Source organism: Triticum urartu, chromosome 1A (genome assembly GCF_056163025.1).
Source record: "Triticum urartu cultivar PI428250 chromosome 1A, HENAU_Tu73, whole genome shotgun sequence".
In the NCBI taxonomy this organism is placed as follows: domain Eukaryota; kingdom Viridiplantae; phylum Streptophyta; class Magnoliopsida; order Poales; family Poaceae; genus Triticum; species Triticum urartu.
In genome coordinates this window covers 407858848-407877413 of record NC_141873.1, presented here as the reverse complement: position 1 = coordinate 407877413, position 18566 = coordinate 407858848, and the positions used below count along the sequence as shown (strand labels likewise).

General features: G+C 43.4%; 1 protein-coding gene across 1 annotated transcript; it reads right to left on the bottom strand.

Moving 5' to 3' along the window:
• Positions 1–361: 361 nt before the first annotated feature.
• LOC125534737 (uncharacterized) lies at positions 362–1145 on the bottom strand. The gene has a single exon (XM_048697865.2). The coding sequence runs from the start codon at positions 1032–1034 to the stop codon at positions 552–554; it is 483 nt and encodes a 160-aa protein (XP_048553822.1). The 5' UTR covers positions 1035–1145; the 3' UTR covers positions 362–551.
• Positions 1146–18566: the final 17421 nt, after the last annotated feature.

Sequence of the window (18566 nt, the reverse complement as noted above, 5' to 3'; positions counted from 1 at the left end):
GTTGTGATTCCCCTCCTTGCCACCAGCACACAAAGAGGAAGCAATCTATGGGCTCAACGACGAAACCTTGGGGAGAATTTGTCCTAGCAGCCGACGGGAAGAAAGAGGGGTGACGGAGGAATTGTACCATTCGAGCCTTTTCTTTTCATGCATTTCCCGATGGTCTGGAAAACGCCCGGAGAGAAAGTCACGAATAAATACAGTAGACATTTCTTAGACATATTGATATCCTTCTGATCAGATCATGACATTTTGCCCTTTCATGAATCATATGTTTTGATTTGTCGTTTGGTAGCTTGTTAGCACTTAGCAGTGAATTCGGCATAATTATTTGTCGGCCGCATATATAACAAAGAAAATATAGCAAAACTACTTAAAATTCTACTATGTATTTTTAGGGAACTTAAAATTCTATGTCAGTACGTGTAAATGGATATCAAAAAGGAAAGATACTACATGGCAGATGGCAAATCTAATTAAACGACTGCGTCGGTGTACACATTAGAAGTAATATCGTCCAGACAATTTGTTGGATTCAGAATACTGGCTAGCTAGGCTGGCTGCTCGGCAGTCAGCACACACGTGGTCTGCGACGCGGAGACCCGATCATTCTCTTCCACGACCTCGCCGTCCTCCCCGTCGGCCTCCGCCGCGTCGCTGTTCTCCAGTCGCTGCCGCTCGTCGCGATCGCTCCTCCCCTTCTTCGCGGGCACCGCGTCGTCCGCCTCCCGGAAGTCCTCCATCCTGAACTTTGGCTTCCACAACGGCGCCTCCGCCCCCCTGGCCCGCTTCCTCGACGACCCGCCGGCGCCGTACACGTCCCTCAGTGCCCGGATGTTGGCGAGCAGCGCGTAGAACCTCTCCACCTGCTCGTCCTCCCCGCCGCCGCTCTCCTCGGGCGTGCCGCTGCCGCCGGCGACAACCAAGTCGGAGTCGGACAATGGCGCTCGCGGCACCTCCGGCATGGACGTTGTGGACTCGCCGTCTCTAGCCACTGGTGAAGCCTCCTGCCTGTCCGCCGCGGTGGCATCCATCGCCTCTGGGGCCCGGTCGATCGTCGTGGTCCGGTGGGTTGCAAGAGAGAGAGAGAGAGAGAGAGAGAGAGAGAGAGAGAGAGAGAGAGAGAGAGAGAGAGGGAGACAAGACAAAGAGAGGATGAGTCGGTGAGGCTCTCGAACAATACGTGTGGCATTTTATAGGCCGTGCTGGCCGCCGTGAGTGCTGGCGTCGACTGTTCATATTGACGTGCTCGCGATGAAAACACCGAAGACTTTGGGCACTCCGTGAGCATAATTGAATACCACTAGTACTGTACGAGTACTTTTTTTGTTGTTGTTGCGGGAATAGTACTGTACGAGTACTAGTACGCAGGGAGTGAAAATTCACCGTGTACAATTCAAAGTCCTCGCACAAATACAATTCAAAGTCCTCGCAGCAAAAAAGAATAAATACAATTTCGAGTTGACACTGGCGCTGAATGAACCTGGCTAGTCTCCCCGCAAGAATCAGAAGAATAGAGCTGGCTAGTCAAGGCAGGTTAGGGAGATTGATGGTTTGATCGATCGTGTGCCTTGCTTAAACCATGACCCGGACCCGGTCTTCCATAAAGAAACCGGACGGCGCTGGCTGTGACAAATGGGCTCTCGCTCCGGTTCCGTCAGAAAAAGGGCAAAGGGAAGAGCACCTCGTGCTCTCCAAAGATAGGGACTTGTTGATTTGACAGAATAAACAGAGAGACCATCACGAGGAAGATGGGTGAAGACGTCACGCGGCATGACGTCAGCCCGTTTGGTCATAGCCCGTGAGTCAGCGTGCATAGTCGATCGATTGGGTCGTGGTGGGGGTCGTACGGCAGGAGTAGTATATTTTCTGGCTGCTTCGCGCCGGTGGGCAGAAGCGACGCGCGGTATGCGCCGCTTGATCCAGCTGGTCACACCGGGACCGGACTTGTACGAAAATAGTGGTCCTGTTTGGATACTCTAACACAACCCATTCTAACCTAAATAAGCATCTCTTCATCGGGATAATTGGGTTGGATGAAACTAACTCACTCTAATCCTTTCTGCTTGATACTTTTGTGTTATTTGAGCCTCCAACTAACCTAAACTAGCTCTAACCCATGATCCAAACAGGGCCAGTGTGTGTACAAAAATATAGGTAATGGTTAGGGCATATCTAGATGTGTTTTAGTTATTGCATATTTGAGTCACTCAATTAAGCATCAAAAGGAAAAGAAAAAAAAAATACCCACACGATCTTTATCTTATCTAAGATCAATGACATAGAATTTAGATGTGCAATACCTATGGCACATTTAGATGTGCTTTAGAAAAACTGAAAAATATACTATCTCTTGTATGCCGACGCGGTGATCTTCGCAAACACTGTGCGTGAGGAGACAGATGCCCTAAGAGTCGAGCGCCTCAAACCTGCCTCAAACGTCCGGGCAGACGGCTCTGTCACAAAAAAGCAACCCAAGATAGGAAACGAGCCTTAAACGCACGGGCCGACTGTCACCCCTCATATCTAGCCCAAATTTGTGGCGCATATGGGGCGCGTCTGTCATGTCGGACCCGACAACCCTACCCACCACAAAATGCATCAAATCCATCAAACCCTTTCAACTTCTCCCGCCTCCCTCCAACCTTTTCCACATCCGAGCCCTCGCCGTCCGCCAGCCTTGCTCCCCATCCTCACCGCCGGTCCCGGTCTGCCACACTAGATGTCGTCCGGCTCGTCCCCGACGGCCGCGACAGAGGTTGCGTCTGCCTCGTCCGTCAGCGTCCCGTCCTCGGTTTCATCGTGCAAGCCAAGAACATCGCCGGGAGGAACCAGGGACGCCGGCAGCGAGAAAGGGAAGCAGCGGCGGCGCAGGGAGCGGATGCAGACATGGACGAGCAGCTGTCCCCCACCCCTCCCGCCGCGCCCGAAACCCCACACCCTATCCACCGACAAGGATTGCATCGTCGGACCAGGTTGGGACAGAGGAGGATATGACGGCCGGTTGGGGCATTCCGGAGAGATTTCCGCCCCACGCAGATACCGGCGTTGGACGTCCGTCACTTGTCGCAACTCGTTCGGGTATGGACAAGCACGGGCACCGGCGGCGCCAGGGCTGCCCACAACCTGTTCGACGAAATGACACAACAAGAGTCGGTATGTTCTTGTTGCTCCTGTCCGGTCAACTTTGCATACGGCGTGTTCAATGTTTTCCATAGACCGCTCATTTCGGACATGATGAATACCTGCAAACCATGATCATTTAGGAGGTGTTCATGTCGGACATGATCAATGATAATCAAGGTCCGACTCAAATGGACTACGAATTGGGAGATCCAACTTACCCTTCATTTGAAGTTGGGACAACATCAAATACACGTCCGAGCAAGAAGAAGAAGAAGAAGAAGAAGAAGAAGGCAAAGACGACAAAGGCAAGAGGTCCGGCATTCTCAACTTTCGAGGATATTTTGTTGGTCAAAGCTTGGTTAGCCACACCAATGGATCCAATATGCGACGTCGAGCAAAAGGGGAACATGTATTAGGAGAAGATTTGAAAGGAATATCATGAACAAAAGGAATATGTGGAGTCGCATTCTATCGTCACCAACCACAATGTGGTATCTCTCCAACATTGATGGGGGTCGTTCAAGGGGAACTAAACAAGTAAGTCAGCTACTACTCACAAGTGATCGGCCCCCGTCAAAGTGGGATAGGAGTGGCAACTCACGCAAGCTTAATTACTTCATCTTGTCATCATTTGCTAATGCTTCATTTTTTTTGCATTCTCATGCTCATACATATTTTGGTTTCTAGGCGGCGGTGGCGGCCACTATGTATCACAAATGGAGAAGAAGTCATTTGATTTTAGTCATTGTTAGATCATATTAAATGGCAGACCAAAGTGGACACAACTTGTGGCCGATCTCAAGGCCAGCAAGAAGAGGAATTACGGCTCAAGCTCCCACCAATCAATTGGGTTAGACGATGAAGAGGAAGATAGTGCCGTGGAGAATGAAAGAGCCATCATGCCAAAGGATAACCGAAAAGTCATGGGAAACAAGTGGGAGAAGGCAAGGGCCTCCCATGACGCCGTGACTACAAAAATTTCCTCCACATGGACGAGCATTTTTTGGTGAGGAAGAACAAGAAAGAGGAGAGTTACAAGCTCATGTTGGATGCGCAAAAGGAGAGGATGGATTGGGATCGGAAGAGGGACGAGAAGAAGCTGGAAATTAAGACAGAGAAGATCGAATTGTAGAAGCAAGAGGCGGCGATCAAATGGGAGCTTGAGAAGGCCAAGACGTTTGCAGAGATTGAGCTTGAGAAGGTGATGTTGCAACTTGCACGAACGCGAAGGATGCGAAGATCATGTTGGCGGACGAAAAGCTCTTGGATGAGCATGCGAAGAAGTGGCTTGAGGAGAAGAAGAAGGAGATCAATGACCATATGGAGCACGAGGCGGCGAGTGCAGCTATGGGAGCACCGGAGCATGTGAAAAGGATGCAAACGGAGTATGCGGCCCGGATGCATGCGGAGTAGGAAGCAAGGATAGCCCCGGAGCAAGCAGCATGGATGGCGTCCGATGAGTGATACGGTTAGCCAACGAGAGATCTGTCAGGATTGGACATTGATTTCATTTTGACATGTATGGATTGTTGAACTATGATTTATTTTACTTTGTCTCGAACTGTTGAATTGCGAAAATTTGTATTGTATGATCGACGTGCATGGATTTCATGGATTTGAGGCTCCGCCTTTGAGGTGTGTCGTTGTGCGGCAGCCCATATGAGGGGCCGCCCGACGCTATCTGCGGACGCGCCCGCGGGCATATAAAGTGGATTTGCCAAGTCCGGCTATAGATGCTCTAATGGAAATCCTTTGGGACTTTAGGGATGCCACCGGCCTACGCATAAAGCCCCAAAGTCTTCGGTCACACCTATACGCTCTGAGGAGATTGATCTTACGGAAGTGCTTCAAAGTTTTGGCGGATCTATGACCAATTTCCCAATCAAGTACTTAGGGCTGCCTGTTACAACTTATCGGCCATGGCATGTACACCTCCAATTCATCCTCGACCGAATAAAATCTAGGTTGGGGTTGGAAGGGAAGGCTAATGCCAATCGCCGGCAGACGCATGATGGTTCAATGTGTGATTATTGTTATGCCAACATTCGCGCTCACCGTTCTCCGAGCACCAAGGAAGCTATTCAAATACATAGAAAAATGTAGAAGAAGTTTTCTTCGGAAGCAAGAAGAGGAGATCACTACAGAGCTGCAAAGTGAACTGGTCAATCGTATGCACCCCGACAACCTATGGGGGACTGGGTATTCACGACCTCCAACGCTTCAGCCGCGTCATGTGATTGCAGTGGCTGTGGATTGTCTCGCGACAGCCCGAGCGACCCTGGGTGGGCATGGACCCCCCTGCGACAAGGATGACAGGGAACTGTTTGCGGCATTGACAATGATGACAGGAAATGCTCGCCCAAATCTTCCCCATGCTCTACAAGCACTCAAGGAAGAAGAAATGGGTGGCTAAGAGGCCCTTAGGGTTAGCGCATGGATCTGCGACCTTGCCCATGGAGAGGTGCAAAACCTTCTAATGGAATTCATCACCATGCACACGAAAATCATTACAGTACCTTTGGTCATCAATGATAATGTCCAGGACAGCGTCCGACGGAATTTCGAGGAATCAGGCATGTACTCCACAAGATCGGCCTACACCATGTAGTTCTAGGGCCGCGAGTACTCAGAATTCGACCAGGTCATTTCGAAGACTTTGGCTTCTGGGAATATAAAGATGATCTCTTGGCTTCTCATTTAAAATCAGCTATGGTGCAACGACAGATTGCAGTGGAGAGGGTGGACCAACAACAACTTCTGCCAGCTGTGCGTTCGCAACCTAGAAATCCTCACAGCACCTTTTCTGGACCTGCCCTCTCACAAGGGAGGTATGACTCAAGCTGGGACAATGGAGGGGGTGCCTCTCTCACACACCCATGGAGGCATGGCAGCACTAACATTCTTCAGCGATTGTGCGCAACATTATCGATAGTATAGTGTTGGGGAACGTAGCATGCAATTTCAAAAAAATCCTATGATCACGCAAGATCTATCTAGGAGATGCATAGCAACGAGAGGGGGAGAGTGTGTCCACGTACCCTCATAGACCGAAAGCGGAAGCGTTAGGTTAACACGGTTGATGTAGTCGAACATCTTCGCGATCCAACCGATCTAGTACCGAACGTACGGCACCTCCGAGTTCAGCACACGTTCAACTCGATGACGTCCCTCAAGCTCTTGATCCAGCAGAGGGTTGAGGAAGAGTTCCGTCAGCACGACGGCGTGGTGACGGTGATGGTGATGTGATACGTGTAGGGCTTCGCCTAAGCACTACGACGCTATGATCGGAGGAGTAAACTATGGAGGGGGGCACCGCACACGGCTAAGAGAACAATTGATGTGCTTTGGGGTGCCCCCTGCCCCCGTATATAAAGGAGGAGGAGAGGAGGCCGGCCATAAGGGGCGCGCCAAGGAGAGGGGAGTCCTACTAGGACTCCGGTCCTAGTAGGATTCGGACCCCCTTTTTCCTTCTACCGGAGGGGGAAAAGGGGAAGAAGAGGGAGTAGGAGAAGAAAAGGGGGTGGCGCCCCCTTCCCTAGTCCAATTCGGCCTCCTCCCTTGTGGGGTGCACACCAGCCCCTTGTGGGCTGGTTAGCCTCCCTCCTATGGCCCATATGGCCCATATCTTTCCCCGGGGGGTTCCGGTAACCCCTCCGGTACTCCGGTATGTACCCGATACACTCCGGAATCCTTACGGTGTCCGAATACTACCTTCCAATATATCAATCTTTACCTATCGACCATTTCGAGACTCCTCGTCATGTCTGTGCTGTCATCCGAGACTCCGAACAAACTTCGGTCACCAAAACACATAACTCAGAAATACAAATCGTCATCGAACGTTAAGCGTGCGGACCCTACGGGTTCGAGAAATATGTAGACATGACCGAGACACATCTCCAGTCAATAATCAATAGCGGAACCTGGATGCTCATATTGGTTCCTACATATTCTATGAAGATCTTTATCGGTCAAACCGCATAACAACATATGTTATTCCCTTTGTCATCGGTATGTTACTTGCCCGAGATACGATCGTCAGTATCATCATACCTAGTTCAATCTCGTTACCGGCAAGTCTCTTTACTCGTTCCGTAATATATTATCCTGCAACTAACTCATTAGTCACATTGCTTGCAAGGCTTATAGTGATGTGCATTACCGAGAGGGCTCAGAGATACCTCTCCGATACTCGGAGTGACAAATCATAATCTTGATCTATGCCAACCCAACAAACACCTTCAGAGACACCTGTAGATCATCTTTATAATCACCCAGTTACGTTGTGACGTTTGATGGCACACAAGGTGTTCCTCCAGTATTCGGGAGTTGCATAATCTCATAGTCAGAGGACTATGTATAAGTCATGAAGAAAGCAATAGCAATAAAACTTAACGATCATTATGCTAAGCTAACGGATGGGTCTTGTCCAGCACATCATTCTCCTAATGATGTGATCCCATTCATCAAATGACAACACATGTCTATGGTTAGGAAACTTAACCATCTTTGATTAACGAGCTAGTCTAGTAGAGGCTTACTAGGGACAGAGTGTTTTGTCTATGTATCCACACATGTATCAAGTTACCGGTTAATACAATTCTAGCATGAATAATAAACATTTATCATGATATAAGGAAATATAAATAACAACTTTATTATTGCCTCTAAGGCATATTTCCTTCAGTCTTCCACTTGCACTAGAGTCAATAATCTAGTTCACATCTCCATGTGATTTAATACCAATAGTTCACATCACCATGTGACCAACACCCAAAGGGTTTACTAGAGTCAATAATCAAGTTCACATCGCCATGTGATTAATACCCAAAGAGTACTAAGGTGTGATCATGTTTTGCTTGTGAGAGAAGTTTAGTCAACGGGTCTGCCACATTCAGATCTGTATGTATTTTGCAAATTTCTATGTCTACAATGCTCTTCATGGAGCTACTCTAGCTAATTGCTCCCACTTTTAATATTTATCCACATTGAGACTCGAAGTCTTCCAGATTAGTGTTAAAGCTTGCATCGACATAACTCTTTATGAAGAACTCTTTATCACCTCCATAACCGAGAAATATTTCCTTAGTCCTCTAAGGATAATTTTGACCACTGTCCAGTGATCTACTCCTGGATCACTAATGTACCCCTTTGCCAAACTCATGGCAAGGTACACAATAGGTCTGGTATATAACATGTCATACTTTATAGAACCTATGGCTGAGGCATAGGGAATGACTTTCATTCTCTCTCTATCTTCTGCCGTGGTCGGGTTTTGAGTCTTACTCAACTTCATACCTTACAACTCAGGCAAGAACTCATTCTTTGACTAATCCATTTTGAACCCCTTCAAAATCTTATCAAGGTATGTACTCATCGAAAGTCTTATCAAGCGTCTTGATCTATCTTTATAGATCTTGATGCCCAATATATAAGTAGCTTCACCGAGGTCTTTCTTTGAAAAACTCCTTTCAAACACTCCTTTATGCTTTTTAGAAAATTCTACATCATTTCTGGTTTCGCCAAGGTTCCGCCTCGTGGCGGCAGAGTTTCATCCCGTGAGCTTGCTTATGATTTTTTTCTGGACGAAAGACCTCATATAGTAGAAGATGGGCATCAGAGGGATGCCAGGGGGCCCACGAGGAAGGGGGTGCGCCTCCCACCCTCGTGGATGATGGGTGGCCCCCCTCTGGTACTTCTTTCGTCCAATATTTTTTTTTATTCTGAAACGTGCTCTCATGCGTTTCAGGACTTTTGGAGATGTGCAGAATAGGTCTCTAATATTTGCGCCTTTTCCAGCCCAAAATTCCAGCTGCTGGCATTCTCCCTCTTCATGTAAACCCTGTAAAATAAGAGAGAATAGGCATAAGTGTTGTGACATAATGTGCAATAGCAGCCCATAATGCAATAAATATCAATATAAAAGCATGATGCAAAATGGACGTATCAACTCCCCCAAGCTTAGACCTCGCTTGTCCTCAAGCGGAAGCCAAAATCAAAAAATATGTCCACATGTTTAGAGATAGAGGTGTCGATAAAATAAAATACGAACATGAGGGCATCATGATCATTTTTAGAACAACAACATATATATATTGTCATATGATCTCTTATGCTAAAGTAACAATTCATTCACAGTTTCAAGTATGAATCATAAACTTCATTGAAAACTAACAAACTATAATCCCAGTCAAGCAATTGCAATTTATCATAACATCGGAAAGAGTCAATATAAGAGCTTTTCATCAAGTCCACATACTCAACTATCATTTAGTCTTTCACAATTGCTAACACTCACGCAATATTTATGGGTATGAAGTTTTAATCGGACATAGAGAAAGATAGGGGCTTATAGTTTTACCTCCCAACCTTTTACCTCAAGGGTAATGTCAACAATAATAGTTCATGAAAACTTACATCCAATTAGCTATATATATCAGGATCTTTCCAACACATTGTGCTTGCCAAAGGATAAAATGTAAAAAGGAAAGGTGAAGATCACCATGACTCTTGTATGAAGTATAAGATAAGAATAAAAGATAGGCCCTTTGCAGAGGGAAGAAGAGGTTGTCATGTGCTTTCATGGTTGGATACACGAAGTCTTAATGCAAAAGAATGTCACTTATATTGCCACTTGTGATATGGACCTTTGTTATACAGTCCGTCTCTTTTATTTCTTCCACATCACAAGATCGTATAAAGATTATTTTCTCCACACTAATAAATCATACATATTTAGAGAGCAATTTTTATTGCTTGCAATAATGACAACTTACTTGAAGGATCTTACTCAATCCATAGGTAGATATGGTGGACTCTTATGGCAAAACTGGGTTTAAGGATATTTGGAAGCACAAGTAGTATCTCTACTTGGTGCAAAGAATTTGGCTAGCATGAGAGGGAAAGGCAAGCTCAACATGTTGGATGATCCATGACAATATAATTTATTTCAGATGTAAGAAAGCATAACCCATTACGTTGTATTCCTTGTCCAACGTCAACTCTTTAGCATGTCTTATTTTAATGAGTGCTCACAATCATAAAAGATGTCCAAGATAGTATATTTATATGTGAAAACTTCTTTTTCTTTATTACTTCCTATTAATTGCAACGATGACCAAAACTATGTTTGTCAACTCCCAACAACTTTTATTCATCATACTCTTTATATGTGAGGTCATTACTCTCCATAAGATCCATATGATCTCTTTATTTCTTTTTATTATTTCTCTTTTATTTTATTCCCTCAAGATAATAGCAAGATAATCAAGCCCTTGACTCAACACTAATCTTTATTATATATAGCTCACGGACTCGGTTTCATAGAAGGATCATAAAGCAAAACTCAAAACTAGATCATACTAAAACTTTATTCTACTAGATCAAGATATTACCAAAAGGATCGAACTAAGAAAAATGGTAAAGATAAAAGTGTGATGGTGATACGATACCGGGGCACTCCCCCAAGCTTGGCAGTTTCCAAGGGGAGTGCCCATACCCATGTGTTTATGTCTCCTTCCTCAGAGGTGGTAATGATGGAGTTGTTGATGATGTAGGCTTGTCGTCCATCTTCCAAGGCATAGGCTCACCATCATAGAAGGATGATCGAGTCTCCGGGATCCTCAAATCTGCAGCCAAACTCATCCTCTTGAATCTATATTCATACTCACAGTTTTGGTTTTGCAGGTCATAGATCTGGGCTTGGAGGCGCTCAATTTTCTCGTGAAGCTTGAAGATGGCCTCCCCAATGTTCTTGTCATCCAGCTTGTGGTTTTTTGTGAACTCCGTGATCATTATATGATTGGCATCGAGTCCACGTTCCACCATCTCCTGGCACTTGAAAACTTGTTGCTCCATTGCCTCGAGCCTTGTCTCCACGCTTCTGGTCCTCCTTGGTCCCTCAGCATCATGGATGTGGAGCAACCCCTCACGCATCTCAATGGTTTGGGGGTGTTGCAGCACCTCCACGAGGTAGGGGTTGATGACCTTCTCGAAAAACTTGTCCTTGGGGGAGCTTGAAGACGTCATGGCGATCTAGATCTGTCAGAAAAACAGCTCAAAACAAGGATAGAAGATATTTGCGTGATATGGTGGTCAAAACCTTCAGGAGATTATATAATGAATTTTTACCGACCAAAAGAAGTATCATGCAAGGAAACGGAGTCCGGAGGGCACACGAGGTGCCCACGAGGCAAGGTGCGCGCCCAGGGGGTAGGGCGTGCACTCCACCCTCGTGGACGCCTCGTGTCCTTCTCGGACTACTTCTTATTTTCCTATTTTATTAAATATTCCAAAACAAAGAAAAATTGCCATTAGAACTATTTTGGAGTTGGTTTACTTACCGTACCACATACCTATTCCTTTTCGGAGTCAGAACCGTTCTGGAAAGTGTCCCTTGTGTATTCCTCCGGGGTTACGGTTTCAATAACATTGGGTTCAACATTTATGGGAGTACCTAAGATATAATGTTTAATTCTTTGACCGTTTACCACCTTCGGATTTGTGCCTTCGAAGTTGTTGATTTTTATGGCACTGGAACGATAAACCTCCTCGATAACGTAAGGACCTTCCCATTTAGAGAGAAGTTTGCCTGCAAAAAATCTTAAACGAGAGTTGTATAGCAAAACATAATCACCTACATTAAACGCACGCTTTTGTATCCTTTTGTCATGCCATCTCTTAACTTTTTCTTTAAACAGTTTGGCATTCTCATAGGCGTGGGTTCTCCATTCATCAAGTGAACTAATGTAAAATAACCTCTTCTCACCGGCAAGTTTGAAATCATAATTGAGCTCTTTAATGGCTCAATATGCCTTATGTTCTAGTTCAAGAGGTAAGTAACATGCTTTACCATAAACCATTTTATACGGAGACATTCCCATAGGATTTTTGTATGCAGTTCTATATGCCCATAATGCATCATCAAGTTTCTTGGACCAATTCTTTCTAGATCTATTAACAGTCTTTTGCAAAATTAATTTAAGCTCTCTATTACTCAGTTCTACTTGACCACTAGACTGTGGGTGATATGGAGATGCAATTCTATGATTAACATCATACTTAGCAAGCATCTTACGGAAAGCACCATGAATAAAATGTGAACCACCATCAGTCATTAAATATCTAGGGACTCCAAACCTCAGAAAAATAACTTCTTTAAGCATCTTAATAGAGGTGTTATGATCAGCACTACTAGTTGGAATAGCTTCTACCCACTTAGTAACGTAATCAACCGCAACTAAAATATGTGTATAGCCATTAGAGGAAGGAAATGGTCCCATATAATCAAAGCCCCAAACATCAAATGGTTCAATAACAAGTGGATAATCCATAGGCATTTCTTGGCATCTACTAATATTCCCAATTCTTTGACATTCATCACAAGATAAGACAAACTTACGAGCATCTTTGAAGAGAGTAGGCCAATAAAAAATGGATTGCAATACCTTATGTGCAGTTCTATCTCCAGCATGGTGTCCTCCATAAGCCTCGGAGTGACACTTGCGTAGGATCTGTTCCTGTTCATGCCCAGGTACACAATGTCTAATAATACCATCTACTCCTTCTTTGTAAAGATGTGGGTCATCCTAGAAGTCATGCCTTAAATCATAGAAGAACTTTTTCGTTTGCTGGTATGTGAAACTAGGTGGTATAAACTTAGCAACTATGTAATTAGCATAATCAGCATACCATGGAGCAGTACAAGAAGCATTTATGAAAGCTAATTGTTCATCAGGAAAGCTATCATCAATAGGTAGTGGGTTATCAAGAACATTTTCTAACCTAGACAAGTTGTCTGCAACGGGGTTCTCAACTCCCTTTCTATCAATAATATGCAAATCAAATTCTTGTAGCAAGAGAACCCATCTAATAAGTCTAGGTTTAGCATCTTTCTTTTCCATAAGATATTTAGTAGCAGCATGATCAGTGTGAACAATTACTTTAGAATCAACTATATAAGGTCTGAACTTATCACAAGCAAATACAACTGCTAAAAACTCCTTTTCAGTAGTAGCATAATTTCTCTGGGCACTGTCCAGAGTCTTACTAGCATATTGGATAACATTTAATTTCTTATCAACTCTTTGTCCTAGAACAGCCCCTACAGCATAATCACTAGCATCACACATAATTTAAAATGGTAAATTCCAATCAGGTGGCTGAACAATAGGTGCAGAGATCAAGGCTTTCTTAAGTATTTCAAATGCTTCTACACAGTCATCATCAAAGACAAATGGAACATATTTTTGTAAGAGATTAGTCAGAGGCCTGGAAATTTTTGAGAAGTCTTTAATGAACCTCCTATAAAAACCGGCATGACCAAGGAAACTTCTTATACCTTTAATGTCCTTAGGACACGACATCTTTTCAATAGCATCAACTTTAGCTTTATCAACTTCAATACCTCTTTTAGAAATTTTATGCCCCAAGACAATACCTTCATTAACCATAAAGTGGAACTTCTCCCAATTCAAGACAAGATTAGTTTCTTCACATCTCTGCAAAACTTGATCAAGGTTGCTTAAGCAATCATCAAAAGAAGTTCCATAAACGGAGAAATCATCCATGAAAACCTCAACCATCTTTTCACAGAAGTCAGAGAATATAGCAGTCATACATCTTTGAAAGGTAGCAGGTGCATTGCATAAACCAAAAGGCATACGTCTATAAGCAAAGGTACCGAAAGGGCAAGTAAAAGTTGTCTTTTCTTGATCCTCTTTTAACACAGGTATTTGAGAGAAACCAGAATAACCATCTAGAAAGCAAAAAAATTGTATGCTTGGATAATCTTTCTAGCATTTGATCAATAAAAGGTAAAGGGTAATGATCCTTTTTAGTAGCTTTATTTAATTTGCAAAAATCAATTACCATTCTATAACCTGTAACAATTCTTTGTGGGATCAATTCATCTTTATCATTAGGGACAACAGTAATACCTCCCTTCTTAGGGACACAATGGACATGACTTACCCACTGAGTATCAGCAACGGGATAAATTATACCTGCCTCCAGAAGCTTTAGTATTTCTTTTCTTACCACTTCTTTCATCTTAGGATTTAACCGGCGTTGGTGATCAACAACCGGTTTCGCGTCTTTCTCCAATTTTATTTTGTGCTAGCATAGAGTGGGACTAATGCCCATAAGATCATCAAGAGTATATCCAATAGCAGCATGGTGCTTCTTCAGAGTTTTCAATAATTTCTTTTCTTCATGCTCTAAAAGGTTAGCACTAATAATAACATGATATATCTCTTTCTCATCAAGATAAGCATATTTAAGAGTACCAGGCAATGGTTTGAGCTCAAACACGGGATCACCCTTGGGTGGAGGAGGATCCCCTAAGATTTCAACAGGCAAATTGTGTTTCAAAATAGGTCCTTGTTTAAAGAATACTTCATCCATTTCCCTTCTTTCATTCATAAACATATCATTTTCATGGTCTAGCAAATATTGTTCTAAAGGATCACTAGGAGGCACGGTAGTAGAAGCAAGACCAACAATTTCATCTCTACTAGGCAATTCTTTATCATGGGGTTGCCTACGAAATTTAGCAAAATTAAACTCATGGGACATATCCCCCAAACCAATAGTAACTACGTCCTTTTTGCAGTCTATCTTAGCATTAACAGTATTCAAGAAGGGTCTAGCAAATATAATGGGACAAAAGTCATCTTGTGGGGAACCAAGAACAAGAAAATCAGCAGGATATTTAACTTTCCCACAAAAGACTTCAACATCTCTAACAATCCCAACTGGTGAAATAGTGTCTCTATTAGCCAGCTTAATTGTAACATCAATTTCCTCTATCTCAGCAGGTGCAATATCATGCATAATTTCTTTATATAAGGAATGAGGTATTGCACTTGCACTAGCACCCATATCACATAAGCCATGATAGCAATGATCTCCTATTTTAACAGAAATAATGGGCATGCCTACAACAGGTCTATGTTTATTTTTAGTATCGGGCCTAGCAATTCTAGCAGCTTCATCACAAAAGTAAATAACATGCCCATCAATATTATCGGCCAAGAGATCTTTAACCATAGCAACACTAGGTTCAACTTTAATTTGATCTGAGGGAGTAGGTGTTCTAGTATTACTCTTACGAACTATAGTTGAAACTTTAGCATGATCCTTTATTCTAACAGGGAAAGGTGGTTTCTTAATATAAGCAGTAGGAACAACAGGATCATTATAAGTGATAGTCTTTTCTTCAACTTTAATAGGTGCAACTACTTTTACTTCAATGGGAGAATTATATTTAAACCACTTCTCCTTAGGCAGATCAACATGAGTGGTAAAGGATTCACAGAAATAAGTTACTATCTCAGAGTCAAGTCCATATTTAGTGCTAAATTCACGGAAAGCATCGGTATCCATAAAAGATTTAACACAATCAAACTTAGGTGTTATACCTGACTCCTTACCTTCGTCGAGATCCCAATCTTCAGAGTTGTGTTTAATTCTTTCCAATAAATCCCATTTGAATTCAATAGTCTTCATCATAAAAGAGCCAGTACAAGAAGTATCAAGCATGGAGCGATTATCGAGAGAAAGCCGAGCATAAAAATTTTGAATAATAATTTCTCTTGAGAGCTCATGATTGGGGCATGAATATAACATTGACTGAAGCCTCCCCCAAGCTTGAGCGATGCTTTCTCCTTCGCGAGGCCAAAAATTATATATATAATTACGATCATGATGAACAAGATGCATAGGATAAAACTTCTGATGAAATTCCAATTTCAATCGGTCGTAGTTCCATGATCCCATATCATCACATAGCCTAAACCATGCCAATGCCTTTCCCTTCAAAAATAAAGGGAAAAACTTCTTCTTGATAACATCCGCAGGCATACCCGCAAGCTTAAATAATCCACAAACTTCATCCACATAGATTAGGTGCAAATCGGGACGTAATGTCCCATCACCTGTGAAAGGATTAGCTAGCAGTTTCTCTATCATACCCGAAGGAATTTCAAAGTAAAAAATTTTAGTAGGTTGAGGAACAAATCTTTGCTCTACTGGTCAGGGTGAAGATACCCCGAACAAGCCCCTCAAAGGATTATGTTCCATAGTAACAAGTGAAAGTAAATTTCAGCACACTATATAAATTTTTCCTTACCAAAGGCGCTTCACTCCCCGGCAACGGCGTCAGAAAAGAGTCTTGATGACCCACAAGTATAGGGGATCTATCGTAGTCCTTTCTATAAGTAAGAGTGTCGAACCCAACGAGGAGCAGAAGGAAATGATAAGCAGTTTTCAGTAAGGAATTGTCTGCAAGCACTGAAATTATCGGTAACAGATAGTTTTGTGATAAAGTAATTTGTAACGGGTAGCAAGTAATAAAAGTAAATAAGGTGCAGCAAGATGGCCCAATACTTTTTGTAGAAAAGGACAATCCTGGACAAACTCTTATATAAAGGAAAGCGCTCCCGAGGACACATGGGAATTATCGTCAAACTAGTTTTCATCACGTTCATATGATTCGCGTTCGGTACTTTGATAATTTGATATGTGGGTGGACCGGTGCTTGGGTACTGTCCTTCCTTGGACAAGTGATTATGATTAACCCCTATTACAAGCATCCGCAACTACAACAGAAGTATTAAGGTAAACCTAACCATAGCATGAAACATATGGATCCAAATCAGCCCCTTACGAAGCAACTCATAAACTAGGGTTTAAGCTTCTGTCACTCTAGCAACCCATCATCTACTTATTACTTCCCAATGCCTTCCTCTAGGCCCAAACAATGGTGAAGTGTCATGTAGTCAATGTTCACATGACACCACTAGAGGAAAGACAACATACATCTCATCAAAATATCGAACGAATACCAGATTCATATGACTACTTATAGCAAGACTTCTCCCATGTCCTCAGGAACAAACGTAACTACTCACAAAGCATATTCATGTTCATAATCAGAGGGGTATTAATATGCATAAAGGATCTGAACATATGATCTTCCACCAAGTAAACCAACTAGCATAAACTACAAGGACTAATCAACACTACTAGCAACCCACAGGTACCAAACTGAGGTTTTGAGACAAAGATTGGATACAAGAGATGAACTAAGGTTTGAGATGAGATGGTGCTGGTGAAGATGTTGATGGAGATTGACCCCCTCCCGATGAGAGGATCGATGGTGATGACGATGGTGATGATTTCCCCTCCCGAAGGGAAGTTTCCCCGGAAGAAGAGCTCCGTCGGAGCCCTGGATTGGTTCCGCCAAGGTTCCGCCTCGTGGTGGTGGAGTTTCATCCTGTGAGCTTGCTTATGATTTTTTTCTGGACGAAAGACCTCATATAGCAGAAGATGGGCATCAGAGGGGTGCCAGGGGGCCCATGAGGCAGGGGGCGCGCCCAAGGGGTAGGGTGCGCCCCCCACCCTCGTGGATGATGGGTGCCCCCCTCTGGTACTTCTTTCGCCCAATATTTCTTATATATTCTGAAACATGCTCCCGTGTAGTTTCAGGACTTTTGGAGATGTGCAGAATAGGTCTCTAATATTTGCTCCTTTTCCAGCCCAGAATTCGAGCTGTCGGCATTCTCCCTCTTCATGTAAACCCTGTAAAATAAGAGAGAATAGGCATAAGTATTGTGACATAATGTGTGATAGCAGCCCATAATGGAATAAATATCAATATAAAAGCATGATGCAAAATGGACGTATCAATTCCCGATCAACAATATGTCATTCACATATACCTATCAGAAAGGCTGTAGTGCTCCCACTCACTTTCTTGTAAATACAGGCTTCACCGCAAGTCTGTATAAAACTATATGCTTTGATCAACTCATCAAAGCGTATATTCCAACTCCGAGATGCTTGCACCGGTCCATAGATGGATCACTGGATCTTGCACACTTTGTTAGCACCTTTGGGATTGAGAAAACCTTCTGGTTGCATCATATACAACTCTTCTTTAATAAATCCATTAAGGAATACAATTTTGATATCCATTTGCCAGATTTCATAAAATGCGGCAATTGCTAACATGATTCGGACAGACATTAAGCATCAATACGAGTGGGAAAATCTCACCGTAGTCAACACCTTGAACTTGTCGAAAACCTTTTGCGACAATTCGAGCTTTGTAGATAGTAACACTACTATCAGCGTCCGTCTTCCTCTTGCAGATCCATTTATTCTCAATGGCTCACCGATCATCGAGCAAGTCAATCAAAGTCCATACTTTGTTCTCATACATGGATCCCATCTCAGATTTAATGGCCTCAAGCCATTTCGCGGAATCTGGGCTCATCATCGCTTCCTCATAGTTCGTAGGTTCGTCAGGGTCTAGTAACATGACTTCTAGAACCGGATTGCCGTACCACTCTAGTGCGGACCGTACTCTGGTTGACCTACAAGGTTCGGTAACTTGATCTGAAGTTTCATGATCATCATCATTAGCTTCCTCACTAATT

Bases quoted from the DNA above. Each gene is read 5' to 3' on its own strand.
- LOC125534737 (XM_048697865.2), bottom strand. From the start codon at position 1,034: ATGGATGCCACCGCGGCGGACAGGCAGGAGGCTTCACCAGTGGCTAGA.